The sequence below is a fragment of the Mytilus edulis genome, chromosome 5 (assembly GCF_963676685.1).
Source record: "Mytilus edulis chromosome 5, xbMytEdul2.2, whole genome shotgun sequence".
In the NCBI taxonomy this organism is placed as follows: Eukaryota; Metazoa; Mollusca; class Bivalvia; order Mytilida; family Mytilidae; genus Mytilus; species Mytilus edulis.
In genome coordinates this window covers 57,993,307-58,015,631 of record NC_092348.1, presented here as the reverse complement: position 1 = coordinate 58,015,631, position 22,325 = coordinate 57,993,307, and the positions used below count along the sequence as shown (strand labels likewise).

Below are 22,325 nucleotides of genomic sequence, written 5' to 3'. Positions count from 1 at the left end.
TGCTGTGAACTTTATAGCTTGCTGTTTGGTGTGAGCCAAGGCTCTGTGTTGAAGGCTGTACATTGACCTATAATGGTTTACTTTTATAAATTGTTACTTGGATGGAGAGTTGTCTCATTGGCACTCATACCACATCTTCCTATATCTATTTACTGAAATAAGATACGCTTAGAAGAAAATCTGTGCACACATAAAATTGTTTTAAAGACGACATATTATGTGCCTGTACCAAGTCAGGATATCTGGATCTACATAGTATATAGATATAAGAAGATGTGGGTTTAGTGCCAATTAGACTGTTTTTGCAAGCTGTTTTTGGCACAACTGTTACTTGAAAAAAAAGCATTATTTGATGTATAAATTTAACTTACTTCTTTTACTGGTGTAATAGGTTTTTCTTCTTTATCTTCTGGTTCTTTCTCATCACTTGCTGGAGCAGTTCTGGTTAACAAAAAACATGTTTAAAATTGTTTAAAAGTGCAGTTTGAAGATTTTTTTAAATCCATGTCAATACATTTGTACAATAAAAACTGTTTTTTTATGCCCCACCTACAATAGTAGAGGGCATTATGTTTCTGGTCTGTCCGTCTGTCTGGCTGTTCGTTCGTTTGTTCATCCGTCCGTTCGTGCTCTTCAGGTTAAAGTTTTTGGTCAAGGTAGTTTTTGATGAAGTTGAAGTCCAATCAACTTGAAACTTAGTACACATTCCCTATGGTATAATCTTTCTAATTTTATTGCCAAATTAGATTTTTTACCCAATTTCACGGTCCATTGAACATGGAAAATGATAGTGTGAGTGGGGCATCCGTGTACTTTGGACACATTCTTGTTTTTAATATAAAATTGTATAAGTAATTTATATTTTAAATTCATTACCAGCATCAGCAAATTGATTTTTGGTTGCCTTAAAACATTCAGTGGCAAGTTTTAATCCAAGTTCCAGATGAGAAAGGGATATGGGAAATTAGACTGTGACTGGGAAATGAGGGTATATTGGATAGGGACAGAAATAGGGACCCTTCCAAAAGTTGTTACAAGGGTTCTGCACATGCAGTAACCATGGCACTCTCTCTTCATCAGGCACTGGATCTAACATCCTCATTTGGAACGGACATGCTGCATACCTGGTACTTGTACATTAAACATATGTAAACAGTGCTTAAGACTTTGGCAATGGTTTTACTGCTGGTTGGAAGAAGATCATATTTCTATTCCCAGGTCACCCTTGGGGCAAGTTATGTTTTGGCTTTCATTAAAAAACATGACGTATTCTTTTGAAAACACAAGCTCAGATAAGCATTGTTATAATTGTTGGTTTGCCAGGAACCTGACATAGGCAATATTTATGACTTTTAATCTTAGCCATTCTGATTCAATATATGTATACATTTAAACAAAGCTTAAGACTTTGGCAATGGTTTTACTGATGTTTGGAAGACGATCATATTTCTATTCTCAGCTCATCCTTTGGACAAGTTATGTTTTGGCTTTCATTAAAAAACATGACCTATTCTTTTGAAAACACAAGCTCAGATAAGCATTGTTATAATTGTTGGTTTGCGAGGAACATGACATAGGCAATATTTATGACTTCAAATCTCAGCCATTATGATTCAATATATGTATACATTTAAAAAGTGCTTAAGACTTTGGCAATTGTTTTACTGCTGGTTGGAAGAAGATCATAGTTCTATTCCCAGGTCACCCTTTGGGCAAGTTATGTTTTGGCTTTCATTAAAAAACATGATTTATTCTCTTGAAAACACAAGCTCAGATAAGCATTGTCATAATTGTTGGTTTGCGAGGAACATGACGTAGGCAATATTTATGACTTTAAATCTCAGCCATTCTTATTCAATATATGTATACATTTAAACAGTGCTTAAGACTTTGGCAATGGTTTTACTGCTGTTTGGATGAAGATCATATTTCTATTCCCAGATCACCCTTGGGGCAAGTTATGTTTTGGCTTTCATTAAAAAACATGACTTATTCTTTTGAAAACACAAGCTCAGATAAGCATTGTTATAATTGTTGGTTTGCGAGGAATATAGGCAATATTTATGACTTTAAATCTCAGCCATTCTGATTCAATATATATATATAATATATGTATTGACAGTACTTACTCTCCTATTTCCTGGTCAGCATCAGAACCTTCAGTGTCTTTGTTATCAGCCAGCAATGGTACCTTCTTTTCCCTGTAACAGATAAAATAATGTATAAAATTGTTTATAGTTATTAGAATTACAATAACATATAAAGGTAGTCCAGAACACAGTTCCCTGTGGTCGCCATCACTGGAAATCCTTCATAATAAATCAGTTTAGGACGAAACTCGATAAATTTTGTATTACAATGTACAAACAACATAAATGCATTTACAACAAAAGCAATCACCTATCTGCCAACTTCTCAAAATCTTCATGGATGATTTTTAAAAACACAAGATAACCTAAGGCATTTCTTAAACATTTCAATTTCGGAAGTTTTTTAATTTAATAATCTAATTTATTTTGTTATCTAATAATTATGTATGTGCTTCAATGCTGTTTTTGTCCCTTGAAATTGTTTTTTTTTTTAGGAATTGGTCTAGTATATGGGGTATACAAGTCTGAACAACACTTTCTTTGGAGAAATCCCCAATAAATCCTGCAAGGTGGCAGGTCTGGTAAAGGCAAAAAGATCTTTACATTAGAAAAGATTTAACATAAGAAATTATACATACAAAAGTTCACTGCCTTAGTTTTTAAAAACAAAGAGAAACACATTTTTTTTCATTGTAGGCTTTAACCAGCACTTATTACACAACAATCAAAATTTTAAAATGCATATACAGCGACAAAAATCAATTGAGACACAGCCTAATAATCTACTTTTGAAAATACACTTCCTCATGGGAATACATAACATAATCATGATATCACTTTATCTAATTCTCATGCATGCAAATAAGTACTTCAAATCAATCTTCAATTTCATGCAATTAGTAGTATTAAATGCACCAAAATCTGCTTTATATTTGGCTTTCTGAAATTTTGGCAATGAGCATTCCTGATCTCTAAGGGTATCATCCACCTGTGGTAAGTTGGATCATATATTTGTTAGTTTGCTTTAAGGTGCCACTTTCAGCCCCCTAGAGTATATCATTGCCTGCCTCGAGCTGCAGGATTTTCTCTCTACATTGAAGTCACATCAGTAGTCTTGTACGTTTTCTGCTCTTTGGTCAGGTTGTTGTCTCTTTGACACACTCCCTATCTCCATTTACAATTCTACCAATATTATTTAATTCCAAAGCTCAATTTCACTTAATTTCAAAGCTCAATTTCACTTAATTTCAAAGCTCAATTTTTCACTTAATTTCAAAGCTCAATTTTACTTTGTTCACAAGATCAATATCACTTGATTTGTCAAAAAATCTGTCAATCAATTATAAATAAAAGAAATCAGACCAATCTTACAATGGGAACAGGTGATCAAGACAATCTTTAATATTATGCTTTTATCCCTTATCATGTTAGTAAAATCACATGACACACCAGCTCAACACCATACCCGTAACCAGGGGGGTTCGGGGGGTTCGAATATTCGAACCCCCCTTGAAATCAAATAAGCACTGTTAAAGTCAACGTTTTGTTCAAATTGTGACTGTTAAAGTCGAGTTCATGAGTCCAACGAACCCCCCCCCCCCCCCCCCCCCCCCCCTTGGAAATTCCTGGCTACAGGCCTGAACACCATGTGTAAGCCATGCTTATAACTGCATTTTTCATAGTATTACATGCCAATACATACATTTAATAAAAAAAAAGTAGCATCATGTCAATACATATTTTCCTCCATTATTAGAAAAAAATAAAACTGCACATATCAACATGCTGCTTTATATGATTACTTTGTCTTAGAATCTATAACTTTATATATTTTCCTCCAACTTCATGCAGTGAGTAGAAAACATTTGCAAATGCAAATTAATACTGAAACTTTCCTCCACCATCAATAGGAATGCTTCAAAAAACAAATCTCAACAAGGTACAAGGGCATTATTAATAAGTAGTTGTTGTTTAGATTTCAGTACTTTCAATCTTTTGTCAATCACATGCAGTTACATGTTCCCTCATTCAGGCAAAAAATTGTCCTCCACCAATAACACAAATGCCTAAAAAATGCAGCTCCAACAAAAATTACCAGGGTGTTTATATATAATGGGTTGCTGCTGTTTGAATGCAGCATTTTACATATCTTCAATCACATGCAGTTAGTTGTGAACATTTGCAGCATTCTGTGAATGCTTACTCATCATCCTTGAAGTCTAACTGCTTTTTGACTGTCTTTTTCTTTTCAACAGTTTCCTTTGGTTCATCTGTATTAGTTTGCTTTGGTTCAATTGGTTTCTGATGTTTTGGTTCAACTGGTTTCTGCTGCTTTTGTTCAACTGGTTTCTGCTGCTTTGGTTCAATTTGTTTCTGTTGTTTTGGTTCAACTGTATTATGTTGCTTTGGTTCAACTGGTTTCTGTTTTGTTGTTTCAACTGATTTCTGTTGTGTTGGTTCAACTGGTTTCAGCTTTGTTAGTTCAACTGGTTTCTGTTTTTTTGGTTCAACTGGTTTTGGCCCATCATTTATTACTGTAGAAACGACTGGTCCCTTGCTTATTTCCTGTTTGCTGTTTTCTGGCTTCTGATTAGTTGTTTTTGACTGAGATGGAATATCTGAACTTTTTACATCCTTTTCAGTTTGATCAGATTTTATTTTGTTATTTTGTGTCTGATCTTTTGGTGCTTCTGTCTTAGAAACAGCTGATTGTGTTTTCACATCTGATCTTTCTTTCTCTAATTTGTCACCCAGAGGTTTCTCAGATGACTCAATTTTTGGTTCAGAAGACAAATTAGATGTTGCAATGCCATTTTTCTTCACTCCATTATTCTTTTCAGCTTCCTTAGTTACACTGACTGGTTCCTCCTTTTTTTTTTCCTGAATTTCATCAGGAGTGCTTTTGGACTGGGACTTTTCTTCCTTATTTAGGTCTTGTAATTTAACTCCATTTTTGTTCTGTTCTTGTGATTTTACAGTTTTCCTGAGATAATTAATATTTTTAAAAGTATTTCTGAGAGAAAATAAATAGTATTTCTTCTGTCTATAACCAAACATTAATTTTGCAATGGTTCTAAATATCGTCTTCGATTTTCATTAATTAATATATCTCTCATTTGCAAGAGTTACTTCCCATACAAAAAAAAAAGAAAAGAAAAGAGTAAATAATTTCAAACTAAATATCCCTGTGATGGTTCAGGTAAAGCTTGGTTTGAAATGTCAACATTGAACAAAAGGGAAATGTTTAGTTCATAATTACATAAATTCATGATATAACCAATTTCTTTTTATGTAAGGTCATTGGTAGTAAATGGGTAGGTTCTTAAAGCTTTAAATTTTGTGAGTTTTTTTTAAATAATTTTCAACATTGCCAAAATACAACAAATAACACATAAATAGTTGTGATATAAACAACTTCCTTTTGGCACATAACATCTATGGAGCAACTGTACCAAGAAACATGTCTAAACGTTATTTTTACTGTTTGCACTGTGACCGTCTAAAATAGAAATCTATGTATCCTTAAGGATAATTTCGCCCTCAGCTCCGTGGTGCCAAAAAGGATAATTTTGGTACGAAAGGGTTAAATAACACGCTACATTCGTTATTCAGTGTGCACCAAATTTTTTATGTTATTTCTTCATAGACAGAAAAAATATTACAGTCATTCCTTAAATATTTTTATTAGCATGGTAAACTTTGACCCCAACCCCTGATCCAGAATAGGGATTCAATATCAAACCTTTGTACCTTTTATTTAAAAAAAACACTTTTTATCCAAAATGGGTTAACTTTAGAGCCTATAATGTACTCAAATGTTTTTTTTTAAATAGATCCATTTAAGAACCTAATCGTGGCCTTTTTTATATATCATGTTTAAGTTGAAATTTAATTTCCGATTTTGGTCATTTGTTATAGTAATCTCAGTTTTTCTAGAAAGGCTAAATTAGTTTGGTTTGATCCTGTAAAATTACAAAAAAAAACCCATCATTGGCCCTTGTAAGAACTAGCATTGACTAAAGCAAGCAATTCTAATGCCAAAAGTATTTAAAAGTAATCTTCAAAGTTCTATTTTGACTATGGAGCCTGAGCTCAAGCTTACCCATCAGCATCTCCTTCCTCAATTATCTTCTCTTTACTCCTGGTTTCCATGGAACCAGTCCTGCCAACCCTTTCTTTGATACACATGAAAACCCCACACTTCCTCTTGTAGTAACATGTGACATCAATCACAATAAACAAAATGATAACTACGATAATGATGACTGCAATAATGATTCCAAGTGGGACTTGCTCAGCTATAAATAAAACAGGTAAATATTAAAAGTTGATCATAATAAATGATTAAAAGAGTTTTACATTTCAAACAACAATAAATTTCTAAATTATTAATTTAAGCACAATTTCCAGTTGAATACAATTACAGCATAAATCAATTATATAATTTTCAAAAATACCAAAACTTATCCGTTACGTTAAGATTTTTGTAAATTCATGAAAAACCAAAAACCCAAACTCCAATAAACTGAAGTGTACGCAGTTCTTACTTAATTATAGATGTTCTATAGAAAATAAAGACATCAACACCCATGTTATACAAAAATGATAAGACTTTTAATATTATGTCTACATGTTTGACCACAATAGAATGGCGTCATCAGGATTATAAATGATTTATTTGTTTTTTTTCTCATTGAGAATTTGTAAAATATTTGCTGTAATGTGATGTGTTTGCCAAACCCTAGTAAAATAGAGCAAATTAAAATCATTTTTTTTATGTTCTGCACTAAGGAATTTAAAAAGCTTCACTAATTGGCAATAATATATTAACATATTTCTTGACTACATTTTTGTCTGTGTTAAAAATTAATAACTTTTTTACATCAAAATGTAAGTCTAGTGTGCATATTGGTGAAGTTCATTAAATTATGAGAATTCAGAGAATGCATAATGGTTTTTCTTTTACAAATTGTGATTTGGATGGAGAGTTGTCTCATTGGCACTCATACCACATCTTCTTATATCGATAAACCTATAATCTTTTAGTGGGACGTTGATCACTGACTACCATGATTAATTTGTCACTATTAACTTATTTAAAAGGGGTCTATCCCAAGTTAAGAGAGACAGTAGTCTAGTGGTTGTTGGTGGTTGTTGGCCATGTGCTGTTTGTTTTTCTTTTCATTGTGGTTTTTAATTTCCAATTTCGAATCTTCTGCTTTTTTTTTTAAACCAGTTGCTTTTGTCAAAATAGAAGTCTCTCCTACTGACAAGACCAAAATCAAAAGACTAAACAAAAACTTACATGTAACCCTGAAAACATATCATAAAGTTTATGCCAAGAAATAATCATTTCTCATTGTACGAAACATATCAGATACACATAACTTACCCTGTTATTCTGCAAACAGACATGCAGACAACATGCACAAAATATGCACAACATCAAAATATCTAGAATAAATAAACATTTACTATACAACAAATAAAAGAACGATGCAAAAAATTAGTTAAAAAAGATATGATAAAATGCATCACGATACATATTAGTGTAACAATATTTACTACAGCTAAGCTAAAACTATTATTTATTTTTAAAACTTTAATTTAAATGTTATCAACATTTTCAACTATTTCAGAAAAAATAATTTTTTGCATGAAAAGTTTGATATTTCTGAAACATTACTGATTCCATAACCTTTAATATAAAATTGGAAAATACTTTCATCTATCAATTGTTTTTTTTGTGACGGTTTAAAGTATTCGACCAAAATAGTCACTTATTTCCAAGAAATATATTTAATATCTATAAGTGAATTGTCTGTTTTCCAGGAGTTTCTCAACTTAAACTACCGGTACATCTTAATAATTCTGACAGTTTGTAATCTCTTTTTTTTATTCTTTTTTTTTAATTTAACAACATCTTGTGGGCAAATAAGATTGTTTTGTAAATAAAAATAAGAAGATTTTTTGCTATGTTAACTTACAATTAAAATTTACAATATGAGAACAGTAATTGAGTACAAAATCTTGCAAATTGTAGAAAATATATTAAATGACATTTTTGCAATGTTAAATGGATGATCATTTCTTATATTTTGTTTTACAGACAGATTAATTAGAACATGCATAAACTACTTTTTCCTATTGTTAATAACAACAATAAATATATATCACCAAAAAGTGCATCATATAAAAGAGCAAGTGTCAGTGAATATACAACATGCAGAGTAAATAGAAGACAAAACAATTTCCTTGACACAACTTATCTTTTAAACTTCTTCAACCATCAAAACATGCAGTTGGGGAATGCAATACAAAAAGCCAACCAAATCGGACCAAATAACTTTCAGAAACCTCAACCAGCTGTATAAGCCATGGACCAACAAAAAAGCCTTAGTGAAATATATAGGAATTCAAGCATGGAAATGCAAAGCTATTTTTTTCAGTCTTTTTTTATTTTAATTTACTGACAATTTTTGCTAGATGTTAAATTACAATTATTGAAAAACATTTCAGAATTTTTTTTTCAGTAGTGTTATATCCATTTTGTCTAGCATCATTTAATTTGTTATATATAAAGCTAATAAACTTAAAATTATAAAGGAGGATTTATTTAGTTCACATCAATTTCCATAGTTTCACAGTAAGCAATTTTGTTTTAAACAGCTTACAATTTTTCCAAAAAACCCCACAAATACTTCAGATTTACAAAAATTACAAGACAATATGGATATGTTCCAAGACCCTATTATAATCTGAGACTACTATAATGTGTTATAGAAGTCTCAGCTCTGATATTATGTATTAATAATTTAAAACTTATCTAAGCAAACAATTGTAGCTGCATTGTTTCCATGCGTGAATTATCAGGAGTTCATCCAGAGTGCTTGCATTTAATCATTTTTCAAGCAAAAGCCATAAATAAAGTATAGCTGCCAGTATTCTTTGAATAACCTGACCCTATGCTATTAAGAAAAGCTAACAATCAGCAGTTATTTATCTTGCTGGCAGCGCAATAAAAATATTGTAAGCAATTAGGTCATAACAGAAATGTTTTCTTTGTCAGAGTTTGTTTGAAGTTCTGATGTAAAGTGACTGATAAATATTTTCACTCTTTGTCATTCACAAAGCAGAGCAGAGATTATTCCAGATTCTCAATTCATAAAATGTGAAGCATTATTATCTCCCTTAGTAATGTGACAAAAGGGAGACAATTTGGTACTGGTCATATTTTTTAATCATATCTAGTCTTTGATGTATTGCCCAATTGACACACCTCCAATGTGCTAATTTGAAATTACTTAGAACTTTTTGCTCTGAATGATAAAGAAATGTACTGTACTGGAAACTTGCAGATAAAAGCAGATTTTAAAGCCACATTCTTATTTAAATTTTACCATAGTTTAATAGAAAAAGAAGACATTTTATATTCATCAAATAGGGGTTATCTTACCTTGGTCTCTAGATTTCCAGAATTAGTATCAATCCTTTGTTTCCATTATAAAATTTAGTCTGTTATTACCCGGTACACAAGTTGTTTGGGCATGTTGAAAGAGTCACTCTTGTCCAATATGAAGAAATTTTTACAATTCTTTGTTCATTTTAGAATAGCATCAACTGTTAATACTGCACTTGTTTTTCTCTATTCCAAAATTATCATCACATGATCACAATTTTCATTTTTCATTGGCTTATTGTATTGTCTTTGATAATTTTAAGTTTCTAAAGAATGTGATATCTACCTTTTGATCTCTGATTGATAGTTTCATTGGCAATTATACTGCATGTCCTTATTTTTAAGTATCAAATGATGTTTAGGAGTTGAAAAATGTTAATAATTTAGGCATATTTAAACCTCATGATTTTCAAATAATAATTTAAATTTGTCAGGTGTAGGACCAAATAAACTTTAGAAAACATTGAAAAGCCTTTCTGCTTGAAGTCATAGTTCTTGTATACAGCATTAATTTAAAGGGTGTTAGGTCCAAGACTTTTATACCAGTTCCATCAAACCAAAGACAAATCAGGTCCTTGAAATTGGAGTGATTGGACCTACATTTTGTCGGACCCCCTGTCATAAAGTTTTTAATCCTGCTTTAATTGCAACACTCCCTCAGTCACTGGTAATTTAACAAAACCAAAATGTCAATCTTGAAGTATATCTACTTCTAAAGTAATACACAAGGAAATGTTTGTGGCAGATAAATAGCCTTGTATGTTATATGATCATAACCCTTTCATTTTCCAATGTTGATTTTATAAGGGGGCTTGCTTCTTGAATAATAATGAAATTTTCTTTCTTTCAAAAAGCACTACCAAACTTTTTTTAATTCTAGCTCTGTAAAAATTTCAGGAAAAACTTATACAAGTCCCTTTAACCAAGTCATTTTACATACAGAATTTTCAAAACAAAACTCTACATAAAGTGGTTAGATGGATCTACCAGAAGAGTTAGTGTCTTGGGATTTTTTGCTTGGTTTTGGAGTTTTTTCTTCTACTGGTGCTTCTGTAGTCGGTTGGTCTGAAGAAAAGTAACAGAAAAAAATTCACAAAATGTTGATTTGATGCTTAATAATGTATAGATATAGTCCATGATGAAAAGGTGAACCCATGGCCAGATCTAAACAATGAAAATCAAATAAAATAGCCATGAACCCATGACCTCAAATAGCCATGAACCTATGACCTCAAATAGCCATGAACCCATAACCTCAAATAGCCATGAACCTATGACCTGATATGAAGACAATGACCAACACCTCAAAAAGCCATGAACCCATGACCTGATATGAAACCTAAACAAAATCCATCTCAAAAAGCCATAACAACAAAAATGTCTGAACTGTTATGAAACCTTTTGATTTCTGTGCATACCAAAACCACATAGCATAATTCTATGTTTTCATCTCTCTCTCAAATTTTATATCACTTCAGCATCAGAAAACTCATATCTCATTCACATTTTTTTGTAAACTTCAGTGACCTGGATGCATTCAATTATTTTTAGAGTACAAATGATGGTCATCTTCTATCATACATTGACCAATACTTAATCAAACATTTCCCCAATCGCTATCATACAATTACTCATCTTCTTTCATATAATTACCAATCTTCTATCATACATTTACCATTCTTCTATCATACATTTACCATTCTTCTATCATACATTTACCCAACTAATATCATACATTTACTTAACTTCTATCATACATTTACCAAACTACTATCATACAATTACCAATCTTATATCATACATTTAACAAACTACTATCATACAATTACTAATCTTCTATCATACAATTACTAATCTTCTATCATACATTTACCATTCTTCTATCATACATTTACCCAACTAATATCATACATTTACTTAACTTCTATCATACATTTACCAAACTAATATCATACAATTACCAATCTTGTATCATACATTTACCAAACTACTATCATACAATTACTAATCTTCTATCATACATTTACCAATCTTCTATTATTCATTTACCAATCTTCTTTCATACATTGACCAATTTTCTATCATAATGTTACCAATCATCTCTCATAAATTTACAAATCATCACTTTCCATTTGGTTTAGGAGACTTGCAACAAATCTCTTATAGTCTGTTCTCTTCCATATTTTTTTAACTCTTTAAACCATACTTTCCATTGTGTTCTAGTATTTTGAAATATGCTGATAAATTTTCAAAAATTTCCAACTGAATATTCACTTTTTTTTAACTGCTAAAACTATAATAAAGAACAATGCATATTTTGAACAGCTGTATCTTCAGCTTTTTATTTTTTCACAAGTGTAAAATACTGTATTTTAAATCAAGACACATACATGTATTCAGAACATCTAAGAACTACAGTTAATCTTTCTTACACCGACATTAATTTAATAACAAAATAAAAACAGATGACTTTATGCGTATACAATTAAAGCACAATGATTAGGGTTATATAAATTCTTGTTATATGTGTTACAAGTAACTAGAATCTCAGACATTTTGAACACCAAACAATTTTAATAGTTGGCTATGCTTGACACAGCATGATACGACTGAAGCCAGTTGACAATATTTTCCATTGAGCCTGTCAATTGAAAAATTGCTAATTGATCATTAAAATTCACAGGATTTTCATCTTCATACTCAATGAGAATTTGTTTTCTTTCATATTTCAGAAACAAAACTAAATTGGTCCCTTTTTGGAAATAATATGATCTATATTAAATTATCTGACAGATACCGGTACTTAAATCTTTGATAGATTGGCTTATTGATGATTGCTTAAATAAAGCACAAACAGCTATATCAAGATGATTCAATAATATAAATCTTTGAAAAGGGCTATCCCTTTTTGATTAAGGGGAAAATATGAAATAAGAAATATTCTAAGATCGACTCATTTGATTTTTTTTGTAAAGGGAACTTTTTGAGTGGTTTTGTTGTCTTTAACAAATAAACTTCTATGACATACCAATACATGTACTCAAATTTTAATTGTACTCAAATAATTGTAATCATTTTGTAATCATTGTACCAAATTTAACTTGTGATTATTCTGCCTGTAATGGGCGTCTTTAATTGACAATAAAATATATTTGATTTGATTTGATTTGTACCATAATAGGAAATGACTACATTTTCTGCAGTTTAATAAAAACAAATTATTTTAATGATTGGCTATCAAACCTTTTGGTCTAGAGTATTTTGTTTAATAATGAATAAAAGAAATAAATTGATGAATAACATTACTATATGATTGAATTTCTTGATTTTTTAAAAGAAACAAATAATTACTCTTTACAAAATTTTAAAATACATTTGAACTGAGCCACTATATTAAAATGCCAAAACAATAAAAAGTTTGTTTTTTTAGAATTTTGTGTTATTAATGCTTTAATTAAATAAGGAATTTTTATTCTGACATTTTTTATTTTTTTTAGAATTATAATTTATATTACTAAATAGTCTCCTCTAGCATATATCATAGCCCTATAATACATGGATGTGTGCAATACACTTCTAGCTACTAAAACACCATCTGTAAAGCTAGAACATCTACGAGTAGCTTTTATACACTATGAGCATTTCAAATACTTTAGAAATGCATGATAAAACATATATGTGGGGATAAACATTATGGTAAAAAAAATTATTCAGGGCACACCTTCAATGAGGATTCAAAATCAAGTAAACATTAATTAGGTAGAAATGCAACTAGTGTAACCTATATTGACACTTTTTTCAACTTTAAACGCTAATGTAAGTGTGTAAGACTTTTTTTTATTTACACTGTTGCATCAAGCTTTAGAATTTAACACAGTGGCAACATTAACTAACAAGTTTGTGTCTACTTTTATTTATCAACATCGAAAGTTACCATGAGTCAATATCTCAAGTCATTAGCACTATGACCAAAATTTAGTTTTTAGCACTTTAGTATTAACCTTTAGTCATTAACTTTGGGGATGACTTTGTGTCATTAACTTTGGGGATGACCTTGTGTCATTAAATTTGATGTTGACCTTGAGTCATTAACACTTTGGGGTGACTTTTAGTTATTTAACATTTGGTATTAACCTTAAGTCATTACCTTTGATGTTGACCTTGAGTCATTAACACGTTGGGGGTGACCTTTAGTTCTAAACATTTGGTGCTGACCTTGACCCATTACCACTGTGCGAATAGAATTTACCTTTTTTTTTAGAAGAGTTGCAGAATATCAACCATAATTTGTCTCAAAAAATTAATCTTTTTAGTTCTGGACTCGAAACAAAATAGTAATGCTCAGGAAAGCCTCACATGATACGCATTCCCAAATCTTGTATGAATAAATTTTATATTTTGAGAAAATGTATAGTAATAATCGTTATTCATTGACATATTCCTTTTGGTCAAGGAGAATACTTAACAAGTGTAAAGTGTAAACAATTATATAAAGTTTAAGTTGTAATAAAAAACTGCAAGAAATAAATAAAAAAAAAATACACTAACAATATAAAAATATTTGAAAATGATACAAAAATTGTAGAAACTACATGATAAAGAGTGTATTGCTCACCAGCTGTATAGGCGCATTTGAAGAATGAGTCATACTATTGTTTGTTATTCTTTTAATTGTTTCAACTTTTCTAAAAATAAAGTTAAAAAAATACTATTGCAGACTTGCATTGAATACATGCAAATCAAATTTTCATAAACGTTGATTATTGTAGGAATAGTAAAGTGCACTCTTAATACCAACATTGTTTTCAATAAAATATCAAAACAATGATTGATTGAATGTTAGAGTTTAACACCACTTTCAGCACAATTGTTCATTAGCTATACCATGGCGGTCAGTTTTTATTTGTGGAAAACTGACAATCCTTGTCAATTAAGAAAGGTGTCAAACAGTACCTGCCATCTGCAGTTAATTTCTAATGGATAGTGTTAGAAGATTAGGAATAATTGTAGGTTTTACTGCTTTGCAGTCTCTATTTCATTCTATTTGATGATGGCTATTCAAAATGATATTGAATGGGGGGTGCTGAGGGACACTAAATGAGAATGAAGGGATAAAAAATGATTCAGGAATGATTGACAACAAATGATGCAATAAGCTTACATATATAGCTCAGGTATAAATGTTCAATAGGGACTATAAAAGTAAAGCAAACTATCTTCTATTTGATTGCCGCATTTAAATAAATTATACAAAATACTATACAAAAAATATATACATTATCATTATGCTAAGAAAATTTTACAATAATTTCGTATACATAAATCATGACACAAAATTTAATGGCTTTTTCAGGAAGCTTATTTTTTCCTTAATTTTCCCATACAAAACTCTTTCAAGTTATTATTATTGCAATTAGGACACATTTCTTATATCCATCTCTATTAATTTGAGATTAGTATCCTTTTCATTTTCTATGTATTAATGTACTTAAATATTCTTTAAAGGAATGTTATTTTGATCATTCCCTCTTTTTTCAATTTCAAGAGTTGTTTCCCTTTGATTGTATCAGAGTTATCTTTCTTTGAGGGTAGGTGACCTTTAAACCTTTATTCAAAGAAAATGAAGTTAAATGTTGAATTAACAGTCAAGTTTAAAAAAAACATTTAACTTTATTCAAATTTAAATTACCTACCCAAAGGGGAATTAACTCTTACAAAATTTAATTTTTAAAAGAGGGAATAATGTCAAAGGAATGACACTTGAAGAGTTTGTTACTACAATTCATGATTTGACATACACCAGCAACAGAAAGATACTACTTATAAAGGCAACCGGATATATTACAGAGCTGGCTTAAAATTTAAAGAAAATATTTGATTAGTAAATGAAATACAGTTGTTTTTTTGTAAACCAGCCTTTATCTTAAACAGTGTAACTCAATTCAATGCTATTTTTCAATATTGATCCAAAACCAAAAAATACTGAAAAATTACCAGCAATGATACCAGTGGCGGATCCAGAAGTTTTCATAAGTGGGGGCCCACTGACTGACCTAAGAGGGGGCCCGCTCCAGTCACGCTTCAGTGATTCCCTATATAAGCAACCAAATTTTTTCCCAAAAAGGGGGGGCCCGGGCCCCCTGGGCCCCCCCTAAATCCGCCTCTGGATACCACTTAAAGTCTTAAAATATCATTTGTTGTTTAACTGGTTCTCTTTGAGATCTAGATACAGTGGATTTTTCCAACATTTACTTGCAGTTTTAATCTTGAATTTATCTCAACATAAATTTCAAAATCTTCCTGAATTTTCTTCTTTTTATAAAACCTGAGTGAAATCTTAACTTAATATTTTGATTACTAATAACTTGGGCATAGCTTAAAATGAAATAGCTACACTGCAAAAAAATGATCAGAATTAAGCCTAAACTAGAATTAAGCTTAAACTGGTTAAAATGTCTATGAGCTTGCATCCAAGAAACCTGAGGTTAGTATATAAGTGCATAAAATTGATTAATTAAAAGATTCGAATGACTAGAAATGATTTGAAGAAAAAATGTGAGTTAAAGTTTTGAACAGGCTTAGATGTTGACATATTTTTTCTTATTCTAGTTCTTTATATATGTACGATGACTTGAATAGACTTATTCTGCTAACTGTTAGCAAAAATATTTTATACAGTCTATAAAAATCGTACTTGTTTTGGACAAGATAATTTAAAAGTTTTTAACTACCTGCTTTACTCAATTGATGCTTATACCTATCCATTACAATTAGACAACATGTATCGACGTCGTAAGTGTTTTTATCATAATCGAATAAATTATGTTTCAACTAATGAAATATCTGTAACATATCTGAATACAGACTTGTATATTACATCATTCTAATTGTTAACTAAAACTCTTGTCTTTCATTAACAAATACTCATCAACTAAATTTTATATATATTTGCCTCTCGTAGCAATACAACATAATTGAGGTACAACAGTTCTAAATCTATATGATTATATACAAAAGATTTACAAAATAATACAAAATTTACACAATATTGCACTTAATAATCAACAGCACTTTAACCAAAAATATACAGCTCTGTATACAATATGACTTTTATGCAATAAGACTTCAAGAATATAGGAATTATGGGTAATGTTTTCTATTGGCCAGCTATCAGTGATAAGAATATTACAGACCAATCACAACATTTTAATGCCTGCTTTTGAATTCATTACCCAGAATGCCTCTTAATTCTGAAACAGCAAATTGCAAAAAAATGTCAGTTTGCTGATTTTTCTCACAAGTAGTTCCACAGTAAGTAAACTCACAGGGAGATGCATTCAAACTCTCTTTTAAATAGCGTTGTTTAGAAGACCAGCTTTTCAAAATGATTGTAAATGTCTGATTAAAGTATAAATTGTAGAAAAGGAAAATCACTATGAAGAAAATACATGAAAATTTGAGTATTATAATAATTATCCAATGAAAATCATGAAGTAATGGAAAACAACAATTTTCAACAGTTTTACACATACAATTGTTCTTTAAGTAGAATATCAATGGCAAAATACAAAAATATCAGCAGAAAAAATATTAAATGAAATTCTGATTATACAAAATTTCTGTTTAACTGCGATGTTGGCCGCACTATCAACAACTGTTTATGACTTAATAACACCAGTGGATAGTTGAGACTCTGAGACTGACTGAAGTCATATACTGACAATCTTTTTTCTGGTTTTTCAAACATATCACATATGTTAACCTTTCATACCAGCCATGTTGTATTTACATCTAAATCAGTCTAGTGTTTATATACTTATTAACTGGTACATAACATCAAAAGATGATAAGACAAAAAATCACAATATATAAATCAGAAAATTTTAGTGCCTAATTTAGCTATCTGATCATGAAACATGGCTTGAATGCTTTAATTCCATTGAAGTTATATTTTCCGGGATGTTATCGAAGTATTAAAAATAAAACAGCAGTTTAAATTTCAAGATTAAAAGGATATATACATTTAGTACAGTCATATCTTTTTGCAAGACATTTTATGTTCCCTTGGAATTAATAATATAATATAATTTTCAATAAAAGTATGCTAATATCAATGCAAGCTAACAAATTTTTCAATAATGAATATAATATGCAAACAACATTCATATGTATGTATAGAACATGCATGGTGGTGTAAAATAATGTCTGCTGCATGAAACATGCATAGTATTCGTTTTCAGATTTCATTCATTATGGCACTATAATGTCTGCATGGAATTCTTCAGTTGAGAAGGAAGAAAGATAAGAGTCTTTCAGAACTCTTCTGTCATGAAGGTTACAAGAGTATTCCTAAGCATGCCCAGAGAACAGTTGCCATGGTGAGTACAAGTTTAGACGGGAGCAGGAATTGTGCAAATGATCCAACATGACCAGAATCGGGAACTGAAAAAAGCAGAAAAAAGTAAAGTCACAAAAAGCAAAATAATATTATTACACTGCGGACAACATAAACAAGAAGCAATACAAATAAAATGTCTAGATTGTAAGGCACCAATTATCATGAAAGAAATGATCATATTATTGAATAAAAGTTGCCCATTTAATAACAACTTTTAAACAGAATTTTTCACACACATAACTGAAAACAATTTATATCACATTTTAAAATTAATCACATGGAACCAAAAAAACTCATAAACCATGTGCCTATTAAAAAATTCAAAAAAATAAGGCTGTTCTAAAACAGCTGTAAACAGGATGGTCTCCCATTTTCTTTTTTACCCAAACAAAATCATAAGTTTAAGTCTGATATCATTTCTTGATAATTGGTCTCTTTTCAAACCAGAATGTTAAGTCTAAATATCTATCTACACATATCATATATAAGTAATCAAAATGCACATTTAATAGAAAACCCATATATTTCATCATATGTACATGTATCTAAATGGGCCTCTTTACATTAAACACGGCCTCATCATTCATAACCTGCATTTCAGACAACATGTAGACCAAGTTAAAGTAAGGTCATTACCTTTCTTGGAAGGAACCTTGTAGTACTCTTTTAAACTAAAATTATTGTCTAGAAACCAGAAAATCCTTGTTTTTTGGCACCTTTATGGCCCCTCATTCCAAAATGATTTGGGCATTAACCCTTAAGTCTATCCCAATTAAGATACAATCTGGAAACCAAATGTCTTAGAACCAGGACGAAAAAGTAGACAACAACATGCCATTATACAACCACAAAAACGTGGGGTCTGATCAAAATTTAAAGGTGCATAACTTTATGTCCTGTAAGAAAATCTGTGCAAGTTTTCAAGATATTGTTTAATAATGTAGAAAGTGTGACATTTATGACAACACAAAACATTAAAAGTTATCCCTTAGTATCGCTAGAGACTGTTGAAAGCTTGTAGGCGACACAATAAATGATAACTGCTAATCAATAGATGTTTCATAGATTTTCATGGCACATAAATATCAGGTTCATCCATTATATTTGATATCTTCTTCTAGCTGATGAACATTGCTGTTTGCAAAACTGTAAGTTCGGATATTATTGTGTGGTTTTTATCAATGCAAATAATATGACTGGGCAAATATAAGTACTCTCATTGGGACATTTGCTTCATATATCTGTAAGCGCCTTTTCCTGAAATCGCAAGAACTAATCTTTCATTTTTGTCCATTCTTTTAAAATGACGATAATTTCTGAATTAACAGTATCATTCTTTTAAATGAGGAATAGAACAACATATCTTCAAATAATTAGACTTGACAATATCATGTAAGAAAGTGTATAAAAAGGTTGAAGTAAATAGGTTTAAATGCTTGGGATTCTTTTCATATCAATATTAAATTTATTGGGAGGAAAAGCAGGGAAATACATAAAGCGTTGCATAAAAACTCAATCTATTTTTAAACAATGACCACAACATTATGATTTTTAAAATGTTCATATTTTTTTCTTAGATAAAGATATTTTCATTCTTGTATATTTAAAATAACGGAAGGAGGTTGATGAGAAATGAATCTGAAAAACATATCAAACATTTACATTATGAAGCCTGATAAGAAAAATTCAGGTAGCTCTTATTTGTAATTCCCTAGAAAGTGACAGACATTTGCCATTATGTGTTATAAATATAAGTATTGTGTAAAAGATAAGTTTATGACCAATGGTTCTCAAAACACATCATAGATTATTTAATGTTCACTGTCAGCTTAAATAGTTTAAAATACTTGTATCCTTTTCTAATCATATATCCCCCATCGAATCCCTCAACTTTCTTGATTTAGAGTTTCTCTCACTTGAGTCTCTTGATTTTACTGAAACTGCACTCACATAATATCTTTCATTTTACTAATGCTCCCCTCTCTGAATATACATGATTTCGAAACTCACTGCATTCTCACAATTTTGCTATTAATACCCTCAATAGTATATCTGAATTTCTCATAATTATCTTCTTAATATTTGTATTATGCAAAAGAATCCTGTCACTCAATTTCTCAACACTTGGCTTACTCAATATGATTATTTTCACAATCACTCAATATTCTTAGTTTTGCTCACTCTCTTCACTAAATATTCAAAGTTGATCGACCCTCTCTCAAAATAATCACGACCAATTCAAAACTATAAATACATACGACTGGACTGATAATAGGAATTTGCAGAATAATACTATAAGGACCATCAATAAATCTGTAGTCAACTGAAAATAATTGACGGGCCAATTTATCACACACTCCAACCTGATTTTCTAACCTGACAGCAAAACAAAAACACAACACTTTTCCAACTTTGAACAAACCAAACAGATGGCTTATACTAGACACTTCCCAAAGATATAACGCTTATACTAGACACTTCCCAAAGATATAACACTTCTATAAGTGTGCTTCAGGAAATACATAAATATGTGTTAAAGAGAAGATAAACAATTTTAGTATCACATAAAGATGCAGTATATGAGGGTGTTGTGTAGGGCACTTCAGAGGGTTCAGACTTAAAATATAATTTTTTGCTAAACTGGTCAGATCATGAAAGCCAGAGAAAAATCATCCTGTAAAGTTTTTTTTTTATTCAAGCCAAATGAATGGATATAAATTTATCAAAACATCTGATACTACTTTTAAAAAGATGTTTGAACTAATGTCTGAAATCCCTTTTAAAATGCCCTTTTGTCACCATCCAATACATGCAAAACGTTTGAAAAATAACATGTATTCTTGATTCCTTACCAGGCCTTTGTAACCTTTTACCCTCTACAAAAACACAGCAATTCATTTTACCATACTTAAATGTCACGAAATGATATTATTTAAATAAGGAACAGGCCTTTAAATTAAATCTGATAAATAGGCCCCTTTATGCTTACTTCAGCCATATTGACTAAGTGGCAGATTTTCTGGATAGGGGTAGAAATAGCATGATAGTATAAGGAATCCTATACATGCTTCCAAGCACTATTCTGTTCAATGTTGTTTTCCTGTATTTTTCAAACAACTTTTATTTCTATTATGAAAATCTGCATCCTATTCAATATGGCTGCAAAAGCAATGAAAGGGCCTATTAGATATATATTATATGTAATTTAGGATCTTCATAGGAGATGTAGGATTATATTCCCTGAAAGTGTTTGATATCACCACCAGGCACAGGAGATATAGGGCACTGACGGGAAATAGTAGGCCATATCCCCTCTGAAAACCCAAAACAAAAAATATATTATACTAGAGTGTCTTGATTTCAACACTATCTTTCACATATCCCTTGTTTAGATAACCAATCAAATTACAGCATTAACTAGGTTATTTCATCCCAGTTTAATATCCTTATATATCCAATTCATCAGGTTTTTTTTTTTATATATTATAGATTCTGTCACAATATTTGGTTTAAAAAGACACTATTTGAGAGTTTGTAGTGGCATAAATCTGCAAGAGAATATTTCAAATTAGATCATTTCTATATGACATCTTATATTAATAGGATTAATGATACAATATATAGATAAGGACAAAAACAAAGAAATGCTTGTTTAATTTAAAGATGATTTGTCAGGTAACAGGGACCCAGTTTGCCCATTTATTGCCTTTAAGGTCAGTATACAATATAAAATTGTTTTTCTGGTAAGGGAAATGATAACAATCAATCATCAGTCACATCTATATGGATCAGACTGTATTTCCATGTAAAACATTTATGCTCTTTTCCTGAAAGGATTTGTCAATGATCATACTTTGAAGCTAGCACAAAAGGGGTTTGTATATTTTTGAAATCCTTGTTTAATAAAAATGAGAAAGGAAATGGGGAATGTGTCAAAGCGACAACAACCCGACCATAGAGCAGAAAACAGCCAAAGGCCACCAATGGGTCTTCAATGTAGCGAGAATTCCTTAAATCTATCTGCATGCAATATCTCCGCATGTTATAAAGCTGTTAAACTTACACTGTATTTTGTAACTTAACCCCAATGAAACTTTTTCTAAATCAATAAAATCAATAAAACTAAATTACTCTCAGAAAGATGTATATAATAAATAGAAGTTCAAGATTACCTACATTTTTAACTGACAATATTTTTGTTGAAATGATTTAATAATCAATGCCTCAATCTTCTTAATAATAATTAAAAAAACAAGAATGTGTCCCCAGTGCCCCATCCGCATTATCATTTTCTATGTTTAATGGACCGTGAAAATGGGGGGAATATCTAATTCGGCATTAAAATTAGAAAGTTAATATCATAGGGAACATGTGTACT

General features: G+C 30.6%; 1 protein-coding gene across 6 annotated transcripts in view; it reads right to left on the bottom strand.

Annotated features, from left to right (window-relative positions):
- The window catches only part of LOC139524045 (neural cell adhesion molecule 2-like), a 79,314-nt gene that overhangs the window by 7,068 nt on the left and 49,921 nt on the right, over positions 1–22,325 (bottom strand). The window contains exons 16-21 of one of the 6 annotated variants that reach the window (XM_071318575.1): positions 20,800–20,823; positions 10,537–10,614; positions 6,193–6,388; positions 4,294–5,073; positions 2,130–2,201; positions 372–441 (exon numbers count right to left, since the gene is read on the bottom strand). In XM_071318575.1, the coding sequence (XP_071174676.1) occupies positions 372–441; positions 2,130–2,201; positions 4,294–5,073; positions 6,193–6,388; positions 10,537–10,614; positions 20,800–20,823 (1,220 nt within the window). The remainder of the gene's footprint in view (positions 1–371; positions 442–2,129; positions 2,202–4,293; positions 5,074–6,192; positions 6,389–10,536; positions 10,615–20,799; positions 20,824–22,325) is intronic. The other 5 variants (XM_071318576.1, XM_071318578.1, XM_071318577.1 and 2 more) reach the window with 5 other exon arrangements.